Source organism: Pseudophryne corroboree, chromosome 2, assembly GCF_028390025.1.
Source record: "Pseudophryne corroboree isolate aPseCor3 chromosome 2, aPseCor3.hap2, whole genome shotgun sequence".
Classification (NCBI taxonomy): Eukaryota; Metazoa; Chordata; class Amphibia; order Anura; family Myobatrachidae; genus Pseudophryne; species Pseudophryne corroboree.
Window position 1 is genome coordinate 278,257,391 of NC_086445.1, and position 24,249 is coordinate 278,281,639.

The window sequence follows — 24,249 nt, forward strand, 5'->3', positions numbered from 1 at the left end:
ATGAAATATCACAGCAGTCATCCTGCTGCAAAGCGGATAACTCAGGCCTTGGCAGCTGTGTTGGTGTTAAACGTGTGTCCGGTATCCACCGTTAATTCACAGGGAATTAGAGAATTTCTTGAGGTAGTGTGCCCCCGTTACCAAATACCATCTAGGTTCCACTTCTCTAGGCAGGCGATACCGAGAATGTACACGGACGTCAGAAAAAGACTCACCAGTGTCCTAAAAAATGCAGTTGTACCCAATGTCCACTTAACCACGGACATGTGGACAAGTGGAGCAGGGCAGGGTCAGGACTATATGACTGTGACAGCCCACTGGGTAGATGTATGGACTCCCGCCGCAAGAACAGCAGCGGCGGCACCAGTAGCAGCATCTCGCAAACGCCAACTCGTTCCTAGGCAGGCTACGCTTTGTATCACCACTTTCCATAAGAGGCACACAGCTGACAACCTCTTACGGAAACTGAGGAACATCATCGCAGAATGGCTTACCCCAATTGGACTCTCCTGGGGATTTGTGACATCGGACAACGCCACCAATATTGTATGTGCATTACATCTGGGCAAATTCCAGCACGTCCCATGTTTTGCACATACATTGAATTTGGTGGTGCAGAATTATTTAAAAAACGACAGGGGCATGCAAGAGATGCTGTCGGTGGCCCGAAGAACTGCGGGCCACTTTCGGCATTCAGCTACCGCGTGCTGAAGACTGGAGCACCAGCAAACACTCCTGAACCTGCCCCACCATCATCTGAAGCAAGAGGTGGTAATGAGGTGGAATTCAACCCTCTATATGCTTCAGGGGATGGAGGAGCAGCAAAAGGCCATTCAAGCCTATACATCTGCCTACGATATAGGCAAAGGAGGGGGAATGCACCTGACTCAAGCGTAGTGGAGAATGATTTCAACGTTGTGCAAGGTTCTGCAACCCTTTGAACTTGCCACACGTGAAGTCAGTTCAGACACTGCTACCCTGAGTCAGGTCATTCCCCTCATGAGACTTTTGCAGAAGCAGCTGGAAAGATTGAAGGAGCAGCTAAAACAGAGCGATTACGCTAGGCATGTGGGACTTGTGGATGGAGCCCTTAATTCGCTTAACCAGGATTCACGGGTGGTCAATCTGTTGAAATCAGAGCACTACATTTTGGCCACCGTGCTCGACCCTAGATTTAAAGCCTACATTGTATCTCTCTTTCCGGCACATGTTCAAAGACCTGCCGGTGAGACACTTGTCAAGTCAAGCGGTACATGACCCGTCAACAGCTCCTCCTTCACATTCTCCTGCAACTGAGGCTGCGAGGAAAAGGCTAAGAATTCCGAGCCCACCCGCTGGCGGTGATGCAGGGCAGTCTGGAGCGAGTGCTGACATCTGGTCCAGACTGAAGGACCTGCCAACGATTACTGACATGTTGTCTACTGTCACTGCATATGATTCTGTCACCATTGAAAGAATGGTGGAGGATTATATGTGTGACAGCATCCAAGTAGGCACGTCAGACAGTCCGTACGTATACTGGCAGGAAAAAGAGGCAATTTGGAGGCCCTAGCACAAACTGGCTTTATTTTACCTAAGTTGCCCCCCCTCCAGTGTGTACTCCGAAAGAGTGTTTGTTGCAGCCGGTCACCTTGTCAGCGATCGGCGTACGAGGTTACTTCCAGAAAATGTGGAGAAGATGATGTTCATCAAAATGAATTATAATCAATTCCTTCGTGGAGACATTCACCAGCAGCAATTGCCTCCAGAAAGTACACAGGGACCTGAGATGGTGGATTCCAGTGCGGACGAATTAATACTCTGTGAGGAGGGGGATGTATACAGTGAAAGGGGTGATGAATCGGATGATGAGGAGGAGGTGGACATCTTGCCTCTGTAGAGCCAGTTTGTGCAAGGAGAGATTGATTGCTTCTTTTTTAGTGGGGGCCCAAACCAACCAGTCATTTCAGCCACAGTCGTGTGGCAGACCCTGTCGCTGAAATGATGGGTTTGTTAAAGTGTGCATGTCCTGTTTATACAACTTAAGGGTGGGTGGGAGGGCCCAAGGACAATTCCATCTTGCACCTCTTTTTTTTTTTTTATCTCTGCATCATGTGATGTTTGGGGCTAATTTTTTTTAAGTTCCATCCTGTCTGACACTGCAGTGCCACTACTAGATGGGCCAGGTGTTTGTGCCGCCCACTTGGGTCGCTTAGCTTAGTCATCCAGCGACCTCGGTCCAAATTTTAGGACTAAAAATGATATTGTGAGGTGTGAGGTGTTCAGAATAGACTGGAAATGAGTGGAAATTATGGTTATTGAGGTTAATAATACTATGGGATCAAAATTACCCCCAAATTCTATGGTTTAAGCTGTTTTTGAGGTTTAGTTTTTTTCTAAAACACCCGAATCCAAAACACACCCGAATCCGACAAAAATTTTTCAGGGAGGTTTTGCCAAAACGCGTCTGAATCCAAAATACGCCCGTGGAACCGAATCCAAAACCAAAACACAAAACCCGAAAAATGTCCGGTGCACATCTCTAATTACAACCCAATTGTAGTATAGATGCAACTGATGCAAATGAAATACATTGCCTGTAATAGCGTATGCTAGGTTCCGGAGTATGTCTAGCGTTAAAACACCCAAAATACACTCCACAATCAGGTACAAATTCAAGTTTGCATCAGCCCCTATGTCTTCTCCATTAACATACAAGAAGTATGTTTTACATATCAGTCAAAGTGAGACAATACAAATGTTGATAACTTGCTATACATGATTATGCTGAGGCAGCTGTTCCCTGTACACTGACTGAAATGAGGAGCACGGATCTAGTGTAAGAGGGACTACAGTAATTCAGAGGTAGGTGCATATATTTTGTTGGAAGAATTACTATAGCATGTAGTTGTGTTAAGACTCTAAATCTATTTTTATATTATTTTATAGGTTTTAGTGAGAGTCATGCTGCTATAAATGTACAGTATGGTCAGTGCCAGATTAATGTCCACATTGGCCTGGAGCTTAAATTTTTGAAGGGCCTATTGTTGCAGCGCAGTGGGTGTGACTAGCGCCACAGAGAATTTCTCCCTGTGTGGGCAGGGGTGTGTGGTGGTATACTCACTACATCACTGCACATCCTCCCCACACTACATCACTTCACGGTGGGGTCTATTTACTAAGTCTTGGATGGAGGTAAAGTGGACGGAGATAAAATACCAGCCAATCAGCTCCTAACTGTCATTTTTCAAACACAGCCTGTGACATGGCAGTTAGGAGACGATTGGCTGGTACTTTATCTCCGTCCGAGGCTTAGTAAATAGACCATCTCCACACTATGGGGCATATTTAACACAATCCACATGAGAGATGTGTGCATGATACATTTAACCAAAATCGTATTGCGATAATCGAATTCATCACAGGAATGTGTCAATTAACGCATACAGGGACAGAGCTTGCGAGAAAGCTCTGTCCCTGTGAATCCTGTTACAACAATTCTCAGGGTACTTTTCGAGAAAAATACCAAGATTGTACAGCGCATGTGCTGCCATCAGCTAACCCCCCCCCCCCCCCCCCCCCCCCCCCAGTGGCAAACGCAGGATTTGCATGGGGGGGGTTTCCAGAACTGGGTGGAGCCAATCACGGGGGAGGGGACTAAGGTGACCCAGTATATGCTGGGTCCGTAAAACTGGTGTGTGTGTGTGTGTGTGTGTGTGTGTATATATATATATATATATATATCCCGTGTGTGTATGTATGTATGTGTATATATATAGCAATAATTCCACTAGGTGGAAGGTGCACTCTCGCTGAAATGAATGAAGTCCGTTCATAAAAAAGACTTTTATTGGGAAAGTCAAAAAGCCTTATATGTCGACGTTTCGGTCCGTATGACGAACCTTTCTCAAGACTAGTAACTCTTTAGGTTAACATCGTTCATCAATTCTTAATCATGTGTCTATAAGATAAACAAAGTACAGACAAATTCACATATACAGGGAACTAAGCCTCCCAGGCCAAATAACATCTGATCAACAATACATAGTGTATTTAACTCTATGAATTCACCATATCACCCAATTCCAGTGTGTATGACCAAGCTACTTTACATGAATATACCACCGTCACCTGTGACATAGCCACTCAAACTCCTTACACCATATAATGTAAACAGCTCACCTAAGATCAGATTATTGTCATCAAAAACTTTCTAGCACAAAAGGGTAGCAATTCCGGACACAGCCATAAGTGTCATAGATGTGTATAATAATAGATATACATCTATAAGTCAAATATAAACAATAGATTATACTGATGGTAAATGGAAATCACTTACTTATACATAATTAGAAAAAATCACAAACATACCTGATCAAACAGATCCTGCTACCATGCTACAGCTACAGGGTCACGGAAAGTGAAGCGTGCTGCATAAATAACAACAAAAACTGCATCTGTATATCACTTCGATGTAAGCTCAATGCCTGGTAAAAATATGCAAAGTGTAGCACTTACATAGGTGAAGAGTGGAGCGGAGCGTCCCTGTGCTGCATACCAAATGACTGCACTGGGACTGCTATTTAAATGTCCCGGACCGGAAATAACCGGAAACATCATGTGCAACATACAAAAGCTTCCTGCCACTACAAGATAACAGCCCATGTACCACAAAGGGCTCTCAAATGCCCCACAGACACGACTTACTCACAGCTCGTCAACCTCCGCCGCCTGGAGCCACAATCTATTGCGGCCACCGTACTTAGAACGCTGCTCCGGCTGGACGCGGCCCTCGTGCGTTCCACCTGCCGGAAATGCGTTCCAATGGAGCGGAAATGACGAGGGTATGCACCCGATAAGTGGTGCGAATCAAATAGCTCACAAAATAAACACTAAATAGGTTCCACCTAATATAGTGCTCAGAAAAAATCTACACAGGTGACAGGGAGAGGAAATACGTAAAACTCAAATATTCGTGTATCCTAAAAATAGACTCTATTTCGGATACCAATAAACACTACATGGTATAATCTTGGAACATAATATACAATCCGCTTCATTCAGATGCCTAGGCCTGGGAGATAGTCCTTACAGACAAACATCACATTATTGGACTATTACAGACATAAATTACTGTATACATATATTTCCACATAGGAACCATTGGCACCTAATAATATTAGGTTACCTATATGAACTATGAATTATTATGTTGAATAACCCTATGCAAATAAATTACAAAATGCGAGTATAACTGATTACATAAATAGCATCATCGCCTAGTATTATGCATGATTGGGAGAACTTAAAGATTCATCCCCTAAAAAATATTTACAGGTATCACTAGTCCCCAAAATTCATTAGTAGATATATATGTATACAAGAGGAAGAAAATGGTTATTTATTACAAAAAAAAACATTAAATGGATTAGACTCATTAAGTCCTCTGGGTGCGACCGTGTCCAACCGATGTATCCAATAACTTTCACGTCTCTTCAACAGCAGGGACCGGTCGCCACCAGTAGGACATGGTGGAATCCAATCAATTAATTTACATTTTAAACTGGCATCTTGGTGTTTTGCTGTTAAAAAGTGCCGTGCTACCGGTTTATCCGTTTTGCCTGTGGCTAATGCAGTATGAATCGAGGATCGATGATTAGCCATCCGATCTCGAAATGGCCGTGTAGTCAGACCAACATATACAAGCCCACAAGGGCACTTAAGGATATAAATTACATGGTCTAACCGACAATGTAGATGATATCTTAACTTGATCACCTTGCCAGAGTGAGGATGATAAAACATCGGACCAGTCAACATGGATCTACATGTGGTGCAGCTACCACAAGAGTAGCTGCCTGGTTTTGACTGCATCACTTGGAATGGAGTCAATTCTTTTTTTGGGAACATGGTAGGGCGCATCAATAATTGTCTAAGGTTCGCGCCTCTACGGTAAGCTACCATAGGTGTCTTCATTTTAGAGAAAGGAAGATTGACATCCGAGGCTACAATCGGCCAATGTTTCTGTATTGATTTCCTTATAGTAGTGGTATTGTCAAACTGTGTAGGAAAAATCATGCGGTCTGCATTTTTATTAGACTTACTCTGTTAACCTAAAAAGATATTTGTTGCTCTATTTAGGCATTTAGCTAATGTTCTAGGTGAATATCCTCGACTCAAAAATCGAGAGGTCACCTCTGAACATTGTATATTTCTGCGATCTGGTTCAGAGTTTATGCGCATGATTCGTAAATACTGTGAAATAGGAAGGCTTTCTTTTAAAGCCGGAGGATGAAAACTGTCTGCCTGTAACAGCAGATTACGATCTGTGGATTTACGAAAAACAGTAGAGATGAAGCCTGCATCTGTTCTAATGACGGTGACATCAAGAAAATTAATTTCGGTAGATGAGGTGGTATGCGTCAAGCGGATAGGGCTATCTAATGCATTTAATTCATTGACCATACAATTGAACTCAGATTCAGTACCTCGCCAAAGTAAAAAGATGTCGTCTATGAATCTACGGTAAAAGATTATTTTATGGCCATAGATAGGTAATACATGTGTGTTCTCATAATCAGCCATATAGAGATTGGCATATGCAGGGGCCAAATTCGACCCCATTGCGGTGCCTGCAGTTTGCATAAAGTACTTATCTTTGTATAGAAAATTATTTTGAGTCAATACTAATTCAGTGAGTTCTAATATAAAGTCAGTTGGAAATTCAAGATTCTTAACTTTCAACAAATTTTTCTTAATAGTGTCAAGCCCTGCTTGATGCGGAATTACCGTGTATAATGAACATACATCTAGGGATGCCAAAATCAAATTTTCATCATCTACCTGGATCTTATGTAACTGGGTCAAGAAATCACCAGTGTCCTTTAGGTAACTTCCAGTTTTTAATACTAATGGTTGTAAAATACTATCCACTAGAATAGCTAGTGGTTGCAATATAGAACCCTCCGCTGCTATAATGGGCCTTCCAGGTGGGTGGACCAAGGTTTTATGTATTTTTGGAAGCGTATATAGTATTGGACATTGGGATGATCAACCTGCAGAAAATGTTTTAAATCCTCGCTAATCCAACCCTGTTCATAGCCAAATTTAATGGTTGAATCAACCTTGTTCTTTATTTTAACCATGGGATTACAATCTAGTGGTCTATACGTCCTAGAGTCCGCTAGTTGGCGTAGAATTTCTTGGTCGTAGTCGACCCAATCTTGGACTACGACCGCTCCCCCTTTATCCGCTGGACGGATAACTATAGAGGTGTTCTCCCTGAGTGCTTTAAGAGCCAAACGTTCAGAGGGGGTCAAATTATCGTACATCTTAGATGTTTTGTCTGTCTCAATGTCAGATTGAACTAATCTCAAAAACGTTTTAATGCTTGGATTTGAAGATGGGGGGTCAAAATGAGATTTTCCACGAAATCTACTAGTTTCTCCAACTGTAGTTTTATCAGAAAAGTATTCACGAAGCCTCATAGACCTACCAAATTTATATTGATCAACTAATTTGTTAAATGGTTGAGCTTTACATACTGGAACAAAGGTTAACCCTCTGGATAAAAGTTTTATTTCAGCCTCATTTAATTGTTTACAGGAAAAGTTGAAAACAGTGTTTACTTGCGTTTCTGACGGCCTCTTCGCTTGACCGCCACCCCTCCTCGTGTGCGGTTGGTGCCGCTTCTGAGATATTTGCCAGATCCGGTTGTATTCTCCGGTCCGGGCTCTAAAAAATTAACTGAATCTGAGGGCCCTTCCGTGTATTCGGCATCAGAGGTAGAAACAGAGGACCCAAATTCCTTGGGAAATGTCTGAGTTCTACGCCTCCGAGGATAACGTCTGCTGTACTCTTCTGAATTACCGAGAAGCCAACGGTATACTGTATGATTGGAATAATCGTTGGTCACTGTTAATAATTTTTTCCGTTTAAAGAAAATTTGTTCTTTTTTATAGTTTTCAACTTGTGTTTGTAATCGGTCTGTCCAATTTTGGGACTTATCATCCCGGAGTGTGGGAAGTGCTGTAATGTTCGTGGTCTCAATATCTATCCTGATCTTTTTGAGTTCTAAACCCACCTCCTCTATGACTAGGGCCATAAGATCGAGTGAACATTTATTGAGAACCCCACACCATCTACTGCAAAATGTGGGGTTGTTTCTTCCTAATGTAGGAATGTTGGCTATGCGAAATCCTCTAGGTAACTGCTTACGTCTGTGATACTCAGAGAGGAACTGACCATGTAAGGTCAGGTCAACTTCCCTCTGTCGCTGTTTCAAAACTTTATAGAAGACATCAATAGGGGTATCTGAGGGTAAGGCATCGAAATCCAACTTATCAAATAGAAATTTTTCAACTTCCTCTTCGGTGAAGGAGACGGTGCCCCCTTCTGCCTGGGATAATAATCCGTCATCTAATAAGTATACTCCAGTTTGTGACATCCTCTAAAGGATCAAAGACTTTATATCAAAATACTCTTTTAACCACAGGGCAGGCAAATGGTTTACCAAAAAAGTACAAAACACAGAAATAATAAAGAATAAAACTAAGAAAAATGAATAAAGCAAAAGATAAATAAATCAAAAAATAAAAAATAAATAAACAAATGTCCCATATGTGTTAATAGTCTGATGGACTAAAGGAGTCCCTCCATCTGCAAAAAATGTCTCACTATTTCCGATGGGTGTCAGGAAATCTGGTCCACTCTCTGTGAACCCGACTCAATATCCACGTTGATCCTGCACTCTCATCTCATTAGTTCCAACGTTGCGGGTGCTCCTAATGAACCCAGTCAGGTCCACTCAAACAGCAATAATTCCACTAGGTGGAAGGTGCACTCTCGCTGAAATGAATGAAGTCCGTTCATAAAAAAGACTTTTATTGGGAAAGTCAAAAAGCCTTATATGTCGACGTTTCGGTCCGTATGACGAACCTTTCTCAAGACTAGTAACTCTTTAGGTTAACATAGTTCATCAATTCTTAATCATGTGTCTATAAGATAAACAAAGTACAGACAAATTCACATATACAGGGAACTAAGCCTCCCAGGCCAAATAACATCTGATCAACAATACATAGTGTATTTAACTCTATGAATTCACCATATCACCCAATTCCAGTGTGTATGACCAAGCTACTTTACATGAATATACCACCGTCACCTGTGACATAGCCACTCAAACTCCTTACACCATATAATGTAAACAGCTCACCTAAGATCAGATTATTGTCATCAAAAACTTTCTAGCACAAAAGGGTAGCAATTCCGGACACAGCCATAAGTGTCATAGATGTGTATAATAATAGATATACATCTATAAGTCAAATATAAACAATAGATTATACTGATGGTAAATGGAAATCACTTACTTATACATAATTAGAAAAAATCACAAACATACCTGATCAAACAGATCCTGCTACCATGCTACAGCTACAGGGTCACGGAAAGTGAAGCGTGCTGCATAAATAACAACAAAAACTGCATCTGTATATCACTTCGATGTAAGCTCAATGCCTGGTAAAAATATGCAAAGTGTAGCACTTACATAGGTGAAGAGTGGAGTGGAGCGTCCCTGTGCTGCATACCAAATGACTGCACTGGGACTGCTATTTAAATGTCCCGGACCGGAAATAACCGGAAACATCATGTGCAACATACAAAAGCTTCCTGCCACTACAAGATAACAGCCCATATATATATATATATATATATATATATATACATAGCATATTAAACATATATATATATATACATACACACATACAGTACACGTATATATACACATGTATATATATCATATGTGTGTGTGTTTATATGTATGTATGTATGTATGTATGTATGTATAAACATGTGTATATATGTATGGCCATGGATATATATGTACTGTAATTAAAATAAGGTAAACTTTTATTAAACACTTACAAGTGCCACCAGTAAGACAGCAGGCTGCACTGGACGCTAGACAGCCATTAATAATACTCATGCAGCTAAAAAAAAAAAAAATTTTTTTTTTAGTGGAGGGGGGTTTCTGGGTGCTCGGAAATCCCCCTGGGTGCGCCACTGCCCCCCCTTCCCCCACACACACACACAATCACACCTCCGCTTACACTTACCTGTCCGGTGAGCTCTCTCCTCCAGTCAGCTGGTCTCCAGGATCCTGCTCTGTGACTCAGATCAGTTGTACTGTAAACAGGTCTCTCATATGCAGTCAAGTGAGGTACCAGTCTGCAGCACAGCTGAGCGGGGTCACAGAGCAGGACCCTGACGACCATCTAACTGGAGAAGAGAGCTCACTGATCAACACCACATCCCTATGTTACCTACTTACACTATATTCCCATTTCCCGCACTATGGGCCTAATTCAGAGCTGTTCGCTCCTCTGGGAATTTGCAGAGGTTTGCAATCCAATAGTCGCCAACCAGACAGAGTGAAAAAACGCTCTGTGCAAGTCTGCATACGCCATGCGAAAAGCTTTGCAAATGCCGTCCAGCTGCAAATCCGTTCACAACTCACTCACTAGCTAATGATTTTTCCAGTCTGTGCGTAGCCCAGGACTTACTCCTACAGTGCGAAAGAATTAGGCTGATGGGGTCTGGAGCTGACTTCACACACCCTCCCTGAAAACGCCTGGGAATGCCTAGGTTTTTCCTGACACTACCAGAAAATGGTCAGTTACCACCCACAAACATCCACTTCCTGTCAATCACTCTGTGTACGCCTACCGATAAAAAAACACGCTGATTTATTTCCCAGTTTGACCTCGCGCCTGCGCATTACGATCCTGAACACAGTGCCCCCCCCCAACATCGTGGGAATACTGAACACCCGGACACCCACCACTCCGGTGTGAAAACAAAGCACCGATCCCCAGCCCCTCACCACCGCATGAACACGTGCCTCTTGTAGCAGCTTAGAGCAGAAGCTGCGCCCATCTCCCCACCACGGCACTCAGAGCTGGCGGCGAAACTCTGAGCAACCGGACCCCCTTGGCTGCCACGGGAACGCAGAGCACCTGGATCACCCCCCACCCACCCACCCCCCCTTCCGCCCGATGCAGGAATAATCAGACGGAGCTTCTGACATTAAGGGACGGAGCATCTGACAGGTCATTGAGTTGGTAGTTAGGTAGGGTCCAGCGGCGTCTGGCGCAGGAGGGGCTTCTCTCGGCCGTCAGGGAACAGTGGTGATGTCATTTCTGGTGGCTGGGCTGCGAGTTAGCTGGGCTGGTGGTGACAGGAAATTTTCTTTCCTGTCAACGCTAGCTGCGCTGCAGGGAACTCTGTGGGCCTATTTTCAATGGGAAGCCTGGATCTGCAGCTCCATCCGCCCCATTGTTAATCTGGCCCTGAGTGTGGTTACAGTATATTAGGTTGGCCATTAATCACTTATATTATGAAAAAGGTGACACCATGACTGTTTCACCTGTGATATTATAAATGTCACAGGGATGTATGTATGTGTGTGGTAAAATGTCTGTGTCCATGACACAGTGATCATAAAATGTGACTTAGTTAACGGTATGCAAAATGTAGCCATACGGAACATAAAGCATATATAAATAAATATATATACAGTATGGGTTATTATGACCAATAATAGTGGACTGAATAAACATAACAATAGTAATGATGAGCCATATGCTACCACTTCAGCAGCTAAACCTGGATTTGGAGACACAGTAGACCAATGTAAACCTGCAGCGCCATCTATCATATGGTAAGATATTACATGCACAGGACTGTGAATACAGTAGCTAATATTTCCATTACAATAAGTCAGAATAACCAGAATTGTTATATACTTACATACTACTGAAGACGAGTAGAACTGTGGATCTAGCAGAGTGTATTAAAAGAAGCATGACTATTCTTTAGCAAAAAATTGTTAACCCTCCAAAATCTACATCAGTATTTAAATGAATGCAATATTTGTTATATCATAGCATTAGCACACACACACACACACACACACACACACCATAGCCATGTACAATAATAATTTCTATTGATTGACAAATTCAGACCAAGGCAAAAGGCAGACAGGGTCCTGCTCACACTAGATAAAAATGCAGAAGAACATAGGAGGAAGAGACAAATGATGTGGAAGAGGACTATTAAAATTCGTTTAATGGTGGTTTAATGCCAATTTGGGCCAAATTGCTGGTGTTCCATTACTTCAATAGGGGTTTTGCTTCCTTACCCATATGGATGAGATTCTTTAACATTTATCCTGTAATCTGCTCACCATTTAATTCATCCATTGTTGAGATACAGACAAGTACCACCAGAGATCTGTTTCTTTTCTAGAATGGATTTGCTGAATGAGATTACCTGAATGAGCTACGCCACATGCCTTTTTTATTGGATCACAGAAAATAATTGGTATACAGTCTGCACCAGGAGCTGCTATGGTCACTCCTTTCTGATTGGTCACTATTCCGTCATACCAGGCAGGTTCCGGTTTTCCTATTATCCAAACATTCTCAGCATGATCAACCTAGAAATTAAGAGATAAAGGTAAAATGACCTAAAACAATTCACAATTTTTCACTAATAATTTATTAAATGAGTTAACAAATTACAGTTAGTATTCATATAAAGTCAGTGTAGCTAATTATTGTGGATTTCCATGAGGCAAGGACCTACTGTATGTTGGTTAGACAGGAAGCAGTGTGGCTTACATAAATGGGCAATTAGTGGACAGTGAGTATTGTGCATACTGTATTGCAAGAAATAAATAATGATGTACCATGCCAAAGCTCCTCTGTGAGCCCCAGCATATATCCCCCTGCTGGTGAAAGGAGGAAGTGCTATGCCACTTGTGGCAATAACATTTTTTGATGTTTAATGATTCTTTTTGGTCACAGTGCCAATGCCACAGAGGTTTAAAGGGATGGATGGACAGTAAGCGCCTGCAGCAAGGGTAATGCCAGAGAAATATCTTATTTCACCATAATTATCCTTTTGGTATATAGTAAATAGCAGTGATAAAGCCTTATGCTGACGTTTACTCTTTAACTCTTTTCCGACTCCTAAAAAGACAGCTTGGTCTTCATTTGATAGAGATTTTGACATACTGGTCCACACATCCACAACCCAAAGCAGAAGTTGTGCAAATGTTGTGCTTGTGTGTTCTGCATCTGTACATACTGCTTGTGTGTTCTGCATCTGTACATATTGCTTGTGTGTTCTGCATCTGTGCATACTGCATGTGTGTTCTGCATCTATACATACTGCTTGTGTGTTCTGCATCTGTACATACTGCTTGTGTGTTCTGCATCTGTACATATTGCTTGTGTGTTCTGCATCTGTGCATACTGCATGTATGTTCTGCATCTGTGCATACCGCTTGTGTGTTCTGCATCTGTACATACTGCTTGTGTGTTCTGCATCTGTACATAGTGCTTGTGTGTTCTGCATCTGTACATACCGCTTGTGTGTTCTGCATCTGTACATAGTGCTTGTTTGTTCTGCATCTGTACATACTGCTTGTGTAGTGTTCACTCTAGAAATAATAATAGGCAGGGCGCCGAACTGCGGGGGCATATGTCCGAAAAGGGGGCGTGACCATGTAAAATATTGGGCGTGGCCACAAAACCCCATTTAAGTGGGCGGTGCGGCCCACAGGCGTTACTGTAGGGGGTGTGGGCGGCCAGCGGCGTCACTGTTGGGGCCGTGCCCAGCACCTAAGGAGGTGCTGGGCTTCCCCCAAGCCCTCTCCCCTAGCGTGAATGGATGCCGTGCGCATGCGCATGGCATCTTTACATGCTGGGAGAGCAGGAAGCGGGCAGGCTGTTTTAGCAGGGCGAAACAGAAAGGGCAGGGCGCGGCGCCCTGCTAAAACAGCCTAGCATGAACATTACTTGTGTGTTCTGCATCTGTACATACAGAGCTGGATTAAGTCCATGGGGGGCCCGGGGTACTTAAGACAGTGGGGCCCCTATTCAAGAGAGGAGTAGGAGGAGGAGGAAGACAGGGGGGGGGGTCACATACCATCCAACGATCGACCTGCGCTCCCGTCCCCGCCAACCGCACAGACAGCCGACCTGCACTCCCGTCCCCGCCAACCACACAGACAGCTGAGCGACGGCTCAGCTCTCCAATCATGCATGATTGAAGCAGCCTGCCGCTCAGCCATTGGGGAAGCCTACTTCACTCATACGTTATTGGACAGCTGAGCCGTCGCTCAGCTGTCCTGTCTGTACAGCCGCCGCTGCAGTGTGGACGGGAGGACAGCACCACAGATCGGATCGGAAGAGAGATCCGATCTGTGGTGTGGCAGGGGGCCCTTTTGGAAAGGGGGGCCCGGGGGTACGTATCCCCGGGACCCCCCCCCCCCACCCTTAATCCGGCTCTGTGTACATACTGCTTGTGTGTTCTGCATCTGTACATATTGCTTGTGTGTTCTGCATCTGTATACACTCAGACATCTGCACCAACACATTTTATTAGCACTTTTATAACAGTGCTGTTCAGCTGGGGAGTGATATGAAAAGTCAGCATTGTGAATGCAGTCATTCACAATGTCGACTCCGGAATGTCATTCACAATGTTGTCACTGACATAATATTGACATTAACATAATAACAACATTCGGCATGTCGACAGTGCTGTTTTACATTCATTAATTGTAGCTAATCGTAGCCAAAACCGCAGCTTAACACTAAAATCATCTGTCCACATTCACAAGGTCAACATTTTGACAATGTTGACATTCTGTTCATGTTGATATTTACAAACAAAAATAATAGAAAACATTTGACAGAAGAACTATATTTGTTTTCTAATAGAAAGTGTTGGGGAGCAGTGTTCTTCACAGAGTGGTCATACTGTACCTGTATTCTACATAATATAACAGTCATATATATTTATAGGAAAGATAAAAGTCACATTTCTGTAGTAAATTGGTGCATTCTAGGCTGGAACCAGAATTATTACAGTATCTCGAGGCTGATCTATCATAGTTTCTATTGTCTATGGGGAAATACAAGCCAAACATTGGCTTACATTTATATTATAGTGACACAGAGATCATTAAATGCTCCATTGACAGTATGAACATGACTAAAGCTACGTATATGCTTTTACAATCATACTTGAGATACAATTCAACTTATCATTGAAAGTCCCGATGAACAGGGTTTAAGAGCTTAAGAGGTCTATTTACTAAGCACTGGATGGAGATAAAGTGGGCAGACATAAAGTACCAGCCAATTACCTCCTAACCTGCCATGTCACAAGTTAGGAGCTGATTGGCTGGTAGTTTATCTCCGGCCACTTTATCTCCACCCAAGGCTTAGTAAATAGACCCCATAGGCCCAGATTTATCAAGCATTGGAGAGTGGTAAATTGCACAGGTATAAAGTACCAGTCAATTAGCTCCTAACTGTTTTTTCAAACACAGCCTGTTACTAGAGATGAGCGCCGGAAATTTTTCGGGTTTTGTGTTTTGGTTTTGGGTTCGGTTCCGCGGCCGTGTTTTGGGTTCGACCGCGTTTTGGCAAAACCTCACCGAATTTTTTTTGTCGGATTCGGGTGTGTTTTGGATTCGGGTGTTTTTTTTTAAAAAACCCTAAAAAACAGCTTAAATCATAGAATTTGGGGGTCATTTTGATCCCAAAGTATTATTAACCTCAAAAACCATAATTTCCACTCATTTTCAGTCTATTCTGAATACCTCACACCTCACAATATTATTTTTAGTCCTAAAATTTGCACCGAGGTCGCTGTGTGAGTAAGATAAGCGACCCTAGTGGCCGACACAAACACCGGGCCCATCTAGGAGTGGCACTGCAGTGTCACGCAGGATGTCCCTTCCAAAAAACCCTCCCCAAACAGCACATGACGCAAAGAAAAAAAGAGGCGCAATGAGGTAGCTGTGTGAGTAAGATAAGCGACCCTAGTGGCCGACACAAACACCGGGCCCATCTAGGAGTGGCACTGCAGTGTCACGCAGGATGTCCCTTCCAAAAAACCCTCCCCAAACAGCACATGACGCAAAGAAAAAAAGAGGCGCAATGAGGTAGCTGACTGTGTGAGTAAGATAAGCGACCCTAGTGGCCGACACAAACACCGGGCCCATCTAGGAGTGGCACTGCAGTGTCACGCAGGATGTCCCTTCCAAAAAACCCTCCCCAAACAGCACATGACGCAAAGAAAAAAAGAGGCGCAATGAGGTAGCTGACTGTGTGAGTAAGATAAGCGACCCTAGTGGCCGACACAAACACCGGGCCCATCTAGGAGTGGCACTGCAGTGTCACGCAGGATGTCCCTTCCAAAAAACCCTCCCCAAACAGCACATGACGCAAAGAAAAAAAGAGGCGCAATGAGGTAGCTGACTGTGTGAGTAAGATAAGCGACCCTAGTGGCCGACACAAACACCGGGCCCATCTAGGAGTGGCACTGCAGTGCCACGCAGGATGTCCCTTCCAAAAAACCCTCCCCAAACAGCACATGACGCAAAGAAAAAAAGAGGCGCAATGAGGTAGCTGACTGTGTGAGTAAGATAAGCGACCCTAGTGGCCGACACAAACACCGGGCCCATCTAGGAGTGGCACTGCAGTGTCACGCAGGATGTCCCTTCCAAAAAACCCTCCCCAAACAGCACATGACGCAAAGAAAAAAAGAGGCGCAATGAGGTAGCTGACTGTGTGAGTAAGATAAGCGACCCTAGTGGCCGACACAAACACCGGGCCCATCTAGGAGTGGCACTGCAGTGTCACGCAGGATGTCCCTTCCAAAAAACCCTCCCCAAACAGCACATGACGCAAAGAAAAAAAGAGGCGCAATGAGGTAGCTGACTGTGTGAGTAAGATAAGCGACCCTAGTGGCCGACACAAACACCGGGCCCATCTAGGAGTGGCACTGCAGTGTCACGCAGGATGTCCCTTCCAAAAAACCCTCCCCAAACAGCACATGACGCAAAGAAAAATAAAAGAAAAAAGAGGTGCAAGATGGAATTGTCCTTGGGCCCTCCCACCCACCCTTATGTTGTATAAACAAAACAGGACATGCACACTTTAACCAACCCATCATTTCAGTGACAGGGTCTGCCACACGACTGTGACTGATATGACGGGTTGGTTTGGACCCCCCCCAAAAAAGAAGCAATTAATCTCTCCTTGCACAAACTGGCTCTACAGAGGCAAGATGTCCACCTCATCATCATCCTCCGATATATCACCGTGTACATCCCCCTCCTCACAGATTATCAATTCGTCCCCACTGGAATCCACCATCTCAGCTCCCTGTGTACTTTGTGGAGGCAATTGCTGCTGGTCAATGTCTCCGCGGAGGAATTGATTATAATTCATTTTAATGAACATCATCTTCTCCACATTTTCTGGATGTAACCTCGTACGCCGATTGCTGACAAGGTGAGCGGCGGCACTAAACACTCTTTCGGAGTACACACTTGTGGGAGGGCAACTTAGGTAGAATAAAGCCAGTTTGTGCAAGGGCCTCCAAATTGCCTCTTTTTCCTGCCAGTATAAGTACGGACTGTGTGACGTGCCTACTTGGATGCGGTCACTCATATAATCCTCCACCATTCTTTCAATGTTGAGAGAATCATATGCAGTGACAGTAGACGACATGTCCGTAATCGTTGTCAGGTCCTTCAGTCCGGACCAGATGTCAGCATCAGCAGTCGCTCCAGACTGCCCTGCATCACCGCCAGCGGGTGGGCTCGGAATTCTGAGCCTTTTCCTCGCACCCCCAGTTGCGGGAGAATGTGAAGGAGGAGATGTTGACAGGTCGCGTTCCGCTTGACTTGACAATTTTCTCACCAGCAGGTCTTTCAACCCCAGCAGACTTGTGTCTGCCGGAAAGAGAGATCCAAGGTAGGTTTTAAATCTAGGATCGAGCACGGTGGCCAAAATGTAGTGCTCTGATTTCAACAGATTGACCACCCGTGAATCCTTGTTAAGCGAATTAAGGGCTCCATCCACAAGTCCCACATGCCTAGCGGAATCGCTCCGTGTTAGCTCCTCCTTCAATGTCTCCAGCTTCTTCTGCAAAAGCCTGATGAGGGGAATGACCTGACTCAGGCTGGCAGTGTCTGAACTGACTTCACGTGTGGCAAGTTCAAAGGGCATCAGAACCTTGCACAACGTTGAAATCATTCTCCACTGCGCTTGAGACAGGTGCATTCCACCTCCTATATCGTGCTCAATTGTATAGGCTTGAATGGCCTTTTGCTGCTCCTCCAACCTCTGAAGCATATAGAGGGTTGAATTCCACCTCGTTACCACTTCTTGCTTCAGATGATGGCAGGGCAGGTTCAGTAGTTTTTGGTGGTGCTCCAGTCTTCTGTACGTGGTGCCTGTACGCCGAAAGTGTCCCGCAATTCTTCTGGCCACCGACAGCATCTCTTGCACGCCCCTGTCGTTTTTTTAAAAATTCTGCACCACCAAATTCAAGGTATGTGCAAAACATGGGACGTGCTGGAATTTGCCCATATTTAATGCACACACAATATTGCTGGCGTTGTCCGATGCCACAAATCCACAGGAGAGTCCAATTGGGGTAAGCCATTCCGCGATGATCTTCCTCAGTTGCCGTAAGAGGTTTTCAGCTGTGTGCGTATTCTGGAAAGCGGTGATACAAAGCGTAGCCTGCCTAGGAAAGAGTTGGCGTTTGCGAGATGCTGCTACTGGTGCCGCCGCTGCTGTTCTTGCGGCGGGAGTCCATACATCTACCCAGTGGGCTGTCACAGTCATATAGTCCTGACCCTGCCCTGCTCCACTTGTCCACATGTCCGTGGTTAAGTGGACATTGGGTACAACTGCATTTCTTAGGACACTGGTGAGTCTTTTTCTGACGTCCGTGTACATTCTCGGTATCGCCTGCCTAGAGAAGTGGAACCTAGATGGTATTTGGTAACGGGGGCACACTGCCTCAATAAATTGTCTAGTTCCCTGTGAACTAACGGCGGATACCGGACGCACGTCTAACACCAACATAGTTGTCAAGGCCTCAGTTATCCGCTTTGCAGTAGGATGACTGCTGTGATATTTCATCTTCCTCGCAAAGGACTGTTGGACAGTCAATTGCTTACTGGAAGTAGTACAAGTGGGCTTACGACTTCCCCTCTGGGATGACCATCGACTCCCAGCAGCAACAACAGCAGCGCCAGCAGCAGTAGGCGTTACACGCAAGGATGCATCGGAGGAATCCCAGGCAGGAGAGGACTCGTCAGAATTGCCAGTGACATGGCCTGCAGGACTATTGGCATTCCTGGGGAAGGAGGAAATTGACACTGAGGGAGTTGGTGGGGTGGTTTGCGTGAGCTTGGTTACAAGAGGAAGGGATTTACTGGTCAGTGGACTGCTTCCGCTGTCGGCCAAAGTTTTTGAACTTGTCACTGACTTATTATGAATGCGCTGCAGGTGACGTATAAGGGAGGATGTTCCGAGGTGGTTAACGTCCTTACCCCTACTTATTACAGCTTGACAAAGGGAACACACGGCTTGACAAATGTTGTCCGCATTTCTGGTGAAATACTTCCACACCGAAGAGCTGATTTTTTTGGTATTTTCACCAGGCATGTCAACGGCCATATTCCTCCCACGGACAACAGGTGTCTCCCCGGGTGCCTGACTTAAACAAACCACCTCACCATCAGAATCCTCCTTGTCAATTTCCTCCCCAGCGCCAGCAACACCCATATCCTCCTCATCCTGGTGTACTTCAACACTGACATCTTCAATCTGACTATCAGGAACTGGACTGCGGGTGCTCCTTCCAGCACTTGCAGGGGGCGTGCAAATGGTGGAAGGCGCATGCTCTTCACGTCCAGTGTTGGGAAGGTCAGGCATCGCAACCGACACAATTGGACTCTCCTTGTGGATTTGGGATTTCGAAGAACGCACAGTTCTTTGCGGTGCTTTTGCCAGCTTGAGTCTTTTCATTTTTCTAGCGAGAGGCTGAGTGCTTCCATCCTCATGTGAAGCTGAACCACTAGCCATGAACATAGGCCAGGGCCTCAGCCGTTCCTTGCCACTCCGTGTGGTAAATGGCATATTGGCAAGTTTACGCTTCTCCTCCGACAATTTTATTTTAGGTTTTGGAGTCCTTTTTTTACTGATATTTGGTGTTTTGGATTTGACATGCTCTGTACTATGACATTGGGCATCGGCCTTGGCAGACGACGTTGCTGGCATTTCATCGTCTCGGCCATGACTAGTGGCAGCAGCTTCAGCACGAGGTGGAAGTGGATCTTGATCTTTCCCTAATTTTGGAACCTCAACATTTTTGTTCTCCATATTTTAATAGGCACAACTAAAAGGCACCTCAGGTAAACAATGGAGATGGATGGATACTAGTATACAATTATGGATGGACTGCCGAGTGCCGACACAGAGGTAGCTACAGCCGTGGACTACCGTACTGTACTGTGTCTGCTGCTAATATAGACTGGTTGATAATGAGATGTAGTATGTATAAAGAAGAAAGAAAAAAAAACCACGGGTAGGTGGTATACAATTATGGATGGACTGCCGAGTGCCGACACAGAGGTAGCTACAGCCGTGGACTACCGTACTGTACTGTGTCTGCTGCTAATATAGACTGGATGATAATGAGATGTAGTATGTATAAAGAAGAAAGAAAAAAAAACCACGGGTAGGTGGTATACAATTATGGACGGACTGCCGAGTGCCGACACAGAGGTAGCTACAGCCGTGGACTACCGTACTGTACTGTGTCTGCTGCTAATATAGACTGGTTGATAATGAGATGTAGTATGTATAAAGAAGAAAGAAAAAAAAACCACGGGTAGGTGGTATACAATTATGGATGGACTGCCGAGTGCCGACACAGAGGTAGCTACAGCCGTGGACTACCGTACTGTACTGTGTCTGCTGCTAATATAGACTGGATGATAATGAGATGTAGTATGTATAAAGAAGAAAAAAAAAACCACGGGTAGGTGGTATACAATTATGGATGGACTGCCGAGTGCCGACACAGAGGTAGCTACAGCCATGGACTACCGTACTGTACTGTGTCTGCTGCTAATATAGACTGGATGATAATGAGATGTAGTATGTATAAAGAAGAAAGAAAAAAAAACCACGGGTAGGTGGTATACAATTATGGACGGACTGCCGAGTGCCGACACAGAGGTAGCTACAGCCGTGGACTACCGTACTGTACTGTGTCTGCTGCTAATATAGACTGGTTGATAATGAGATGTAGTATGTATAAAGAAGAAAGAAAAAAAAACCACGGGTAGGTGGTATACAATTATGGATGGACTGCCGAGTGCCGACACAGAGGTAGCTACAGCCGTGGACTACCGTACTGTACTGTGTCTGCTGCTAATATAGACTGGATGATAATGAGATGTAGTATGTATAAAGAAGAAAGAAAAAAAAAACACGGGTAGGTGGTATACAATTATGGATGGACTGCCGAGTGCCGACACAGAGGTAGCTACAGCCGTGGACTACCGTACTGTACTGTGTCTGCTGCTAATATAGACTGGATGATAATGAGATGTAGTATGTATAAAGAAGAAAGAAAAAAAAACCACGGGTAGGTGGTATACAATTATGGACGGACTGCCGAGTGCCGACACAGAGGTAGCTACAGCCGTGGACTACCGTACTGTACTGTGTCTGCTGCTAATATAGACTGGATGATAATGAGATGTAGTATGTATAAAGAAGAAAGAAAAAAAAAACACGGGTAGGTGGTATACAATTATGGACGGACTGCCGAGTGCCGACACAGAGGTAGCTACAGCCGTGGACTACCGTACTGTACTGTGTCTGCTGCTAATATAGACTGGTTGATAATGAGATGTAGTATGTATAAAGAAGAAAGAAAAAAAAACCACGGGTAGGTGGTATACAATTATGGATGGACTGCCGAGTGCCGACACAGAGGTAGCTACAGCCGTGGACTACCGTACTGTACTGTGTCTGCTTCTAATATAGACTGGATGATAATGAGATGTAGTATGTATAAAGAAGAAAAAAAAAACCACGGGTAGGTGGTATACAATTATGGATGGACTGCCGAGTGCCGACACAGAGGTAGCTACAGCCGCGAACTACCGTACTGTGTCTGCTGCGACTGGATGATAAATAATGATATAAAAAATATATATATATCACTACTGCAGCCGGACAGGTATATATTATATAATGACGGACCTGCTGGACACTGTCTGTCAGCAGAATGAGTTTTTTATAGAATAAAAAAAAAAAACACCACACAAGTCACACGACGAGTGTTTAACTTTTTCAGGCAATCACAATATAGTATACTATACTGGTGGTCAGTGTGGTCAGGTCACTGGTCAGTCACACTGGCAGTGGCACTCCTGCAGCAAAAGTGTGCACTGTTTAATTTTAATAATATGTATGTACTCCTGGCTCCTGCTATAACCTATAACTGCTCCCCAGTCTCCCCCACAATTAAGCTGTGTGAGCACAGTCAGATATTATACATAGATGATGCAGCACACTGGGCTGAGCACAGATATGGTATGTGACTGAGTCACTGTGTATCGTTTTTTTCAGGCAGAGAACGGATTATATTAAATAAAACTGCACTGGTGGTCACTGGTCAGTGGTCAGTCACTAGTAAACTCTGCACTCTCTCTCTAGTACTCCTAAGCTCCAGTAAATCAAGTGTCTCTGTCTCAATCTCACTCTCTCTCTTCTAATCTAAATGGAGAGGACGCCAGCCACGTCCTCTCCCTATCAATCTCAATGCACGTGTGAAAATGGCGGCGACGCGCGGCTCCTTATATAGAATCCGAGTCTCGCGATAGAATCCGAGCCTCGCGAGAATCCGACAGCGTCATGATGACGTTCGGGCGCGCTCGGGTTAACCGAGCAAGGCGGGAAGATCCGAGTCGCTCGGATCCGTGTAAAAAAAGCTGAAGTTCGGGCGGGTTCGGATTCCGAGGAACCGAACCCGCTCATCTCTACCTGTTACATCTCAGATAGGAGCTGGTTGGCTGGTACTTTATCACTGTGAAATGTATCATTCTCCAAGGCTTGATAAATCTGTGCCTAAAGGTGCATACACACTAGACGACATTCCAGAGCAACGTCGTCTAGTGTATCACCGTCTGGCCTGTTGGTGGCCGGCCGTACACACTGAGCAATATGACTGTTCATATCGCTCAGTGACGTCACGCAGCGGCCGGAACGTGCAGGCAGCTCCTGGACGACAGTCAAGATTGAGCATGCTTGCACCTCCGACACAGGGGGTTGTTAATGACCCGCAGTGCCACGCATCGGTCGTCTTCGCCGGTATACACACTTGCCAAGAAAGTGAACGACGTCACTCAGGAAGGGAGAAAATGAGCGATGTCGTTCATTTTAAAGGTAAGTGTGTATGCACTTTAAGAGTCCTATTCTTTGCACCTAAGTGTATCTGATGAATGGTTGTGCCACATTCACTATCAGACACAGCAGCTGACAAATTACAGTAGCTTTACCTTCACTGGGACATATGTCTGAGGATCAAACCCTGCAACCTTTCCAAGACGACGCAGGTTTTCTTCAACAACCGCCTTTGGGTCTCTCCTCCTTGAGCTGCTGAAGAGGTTTAATGCGCTGAGAGTTGGTATATAAGATATTCCACCACATCTTGTTGTAAAGCCGTGTTGAAAGATGTCCTCTAGAAAGGTAAACAAGTATTAGGAAATAAATAAAGCAAAGCCATGTGTCATAAATGGCAACTAAGCAAAATTAAATTAAGATTTTCTTTAAAATAATAATAATAAAGGTAAAAAAAAAACATGATCTGAGTTTTACTGCCAAAGTTAAGTTATAAATTTGATGTGGGAACCAGCAAAACAACATTAGGATTCATGCAATCCATAACTACAGTTAAAAAACTTAACTTGGAAACTTCTATTTAAATAAAGTTTTTCTTTTTCTGAGCTCTCTAATAATGACCCGTTCCTGAATTCACCAATCTCTACAGATATTTTTTGTTTACTAAATAAAGATTGCAAACCAATCACTATTCCTCATTCACCATCACCACCATTCCAGAATAGAATAAGCTGCAGAAGTATAAACCAGTCACATGACATAAGGTTCATGTGTTTAATAGAATATGGTTATTGTGAATGTTAAATGCATATATGCAGTATACACTTTTTAATTTATTATTATTATTAATAAATAATATTATTAACAGTTTCTTATAAAGTGCAGCAAATTCAGTTGTGCTTTACAATAGGAAACAAAAGTGATAAAACAAAACAACTGAAAACAACAGTGATAAAACAAA

The 24,249-nt window shown here is 44.1% G+C and overlaps 1 protein-coding gene across 1 annotated transcript in view; it reads right to left on the reverse strand.

The window, feature by feature from the left end:
* LACC1 (laccase domain containing 1) overlaps positions 1-24,249 on the reverse strand; it is a 141,363-nt gene that overhangs the window by 34,576 nt on the left and 82,538 nt on the right. The window contains exons 3-4 of the mRNA XM_063952844.1: positions 23,447-23,628; positions 12,319-12,484 (exon numbers count right to left, since the gene is read on the reverse strand). Of these exons, the coding sequence (XP_063808914.1) occupies positions 12,319-12,484; positions 23,447-23,628 (348 nt within the window). The remainder of the gene's footprint in view (positions 1-12,318; positions 12,485-23,446; positions 23,629-24,249) is intronic.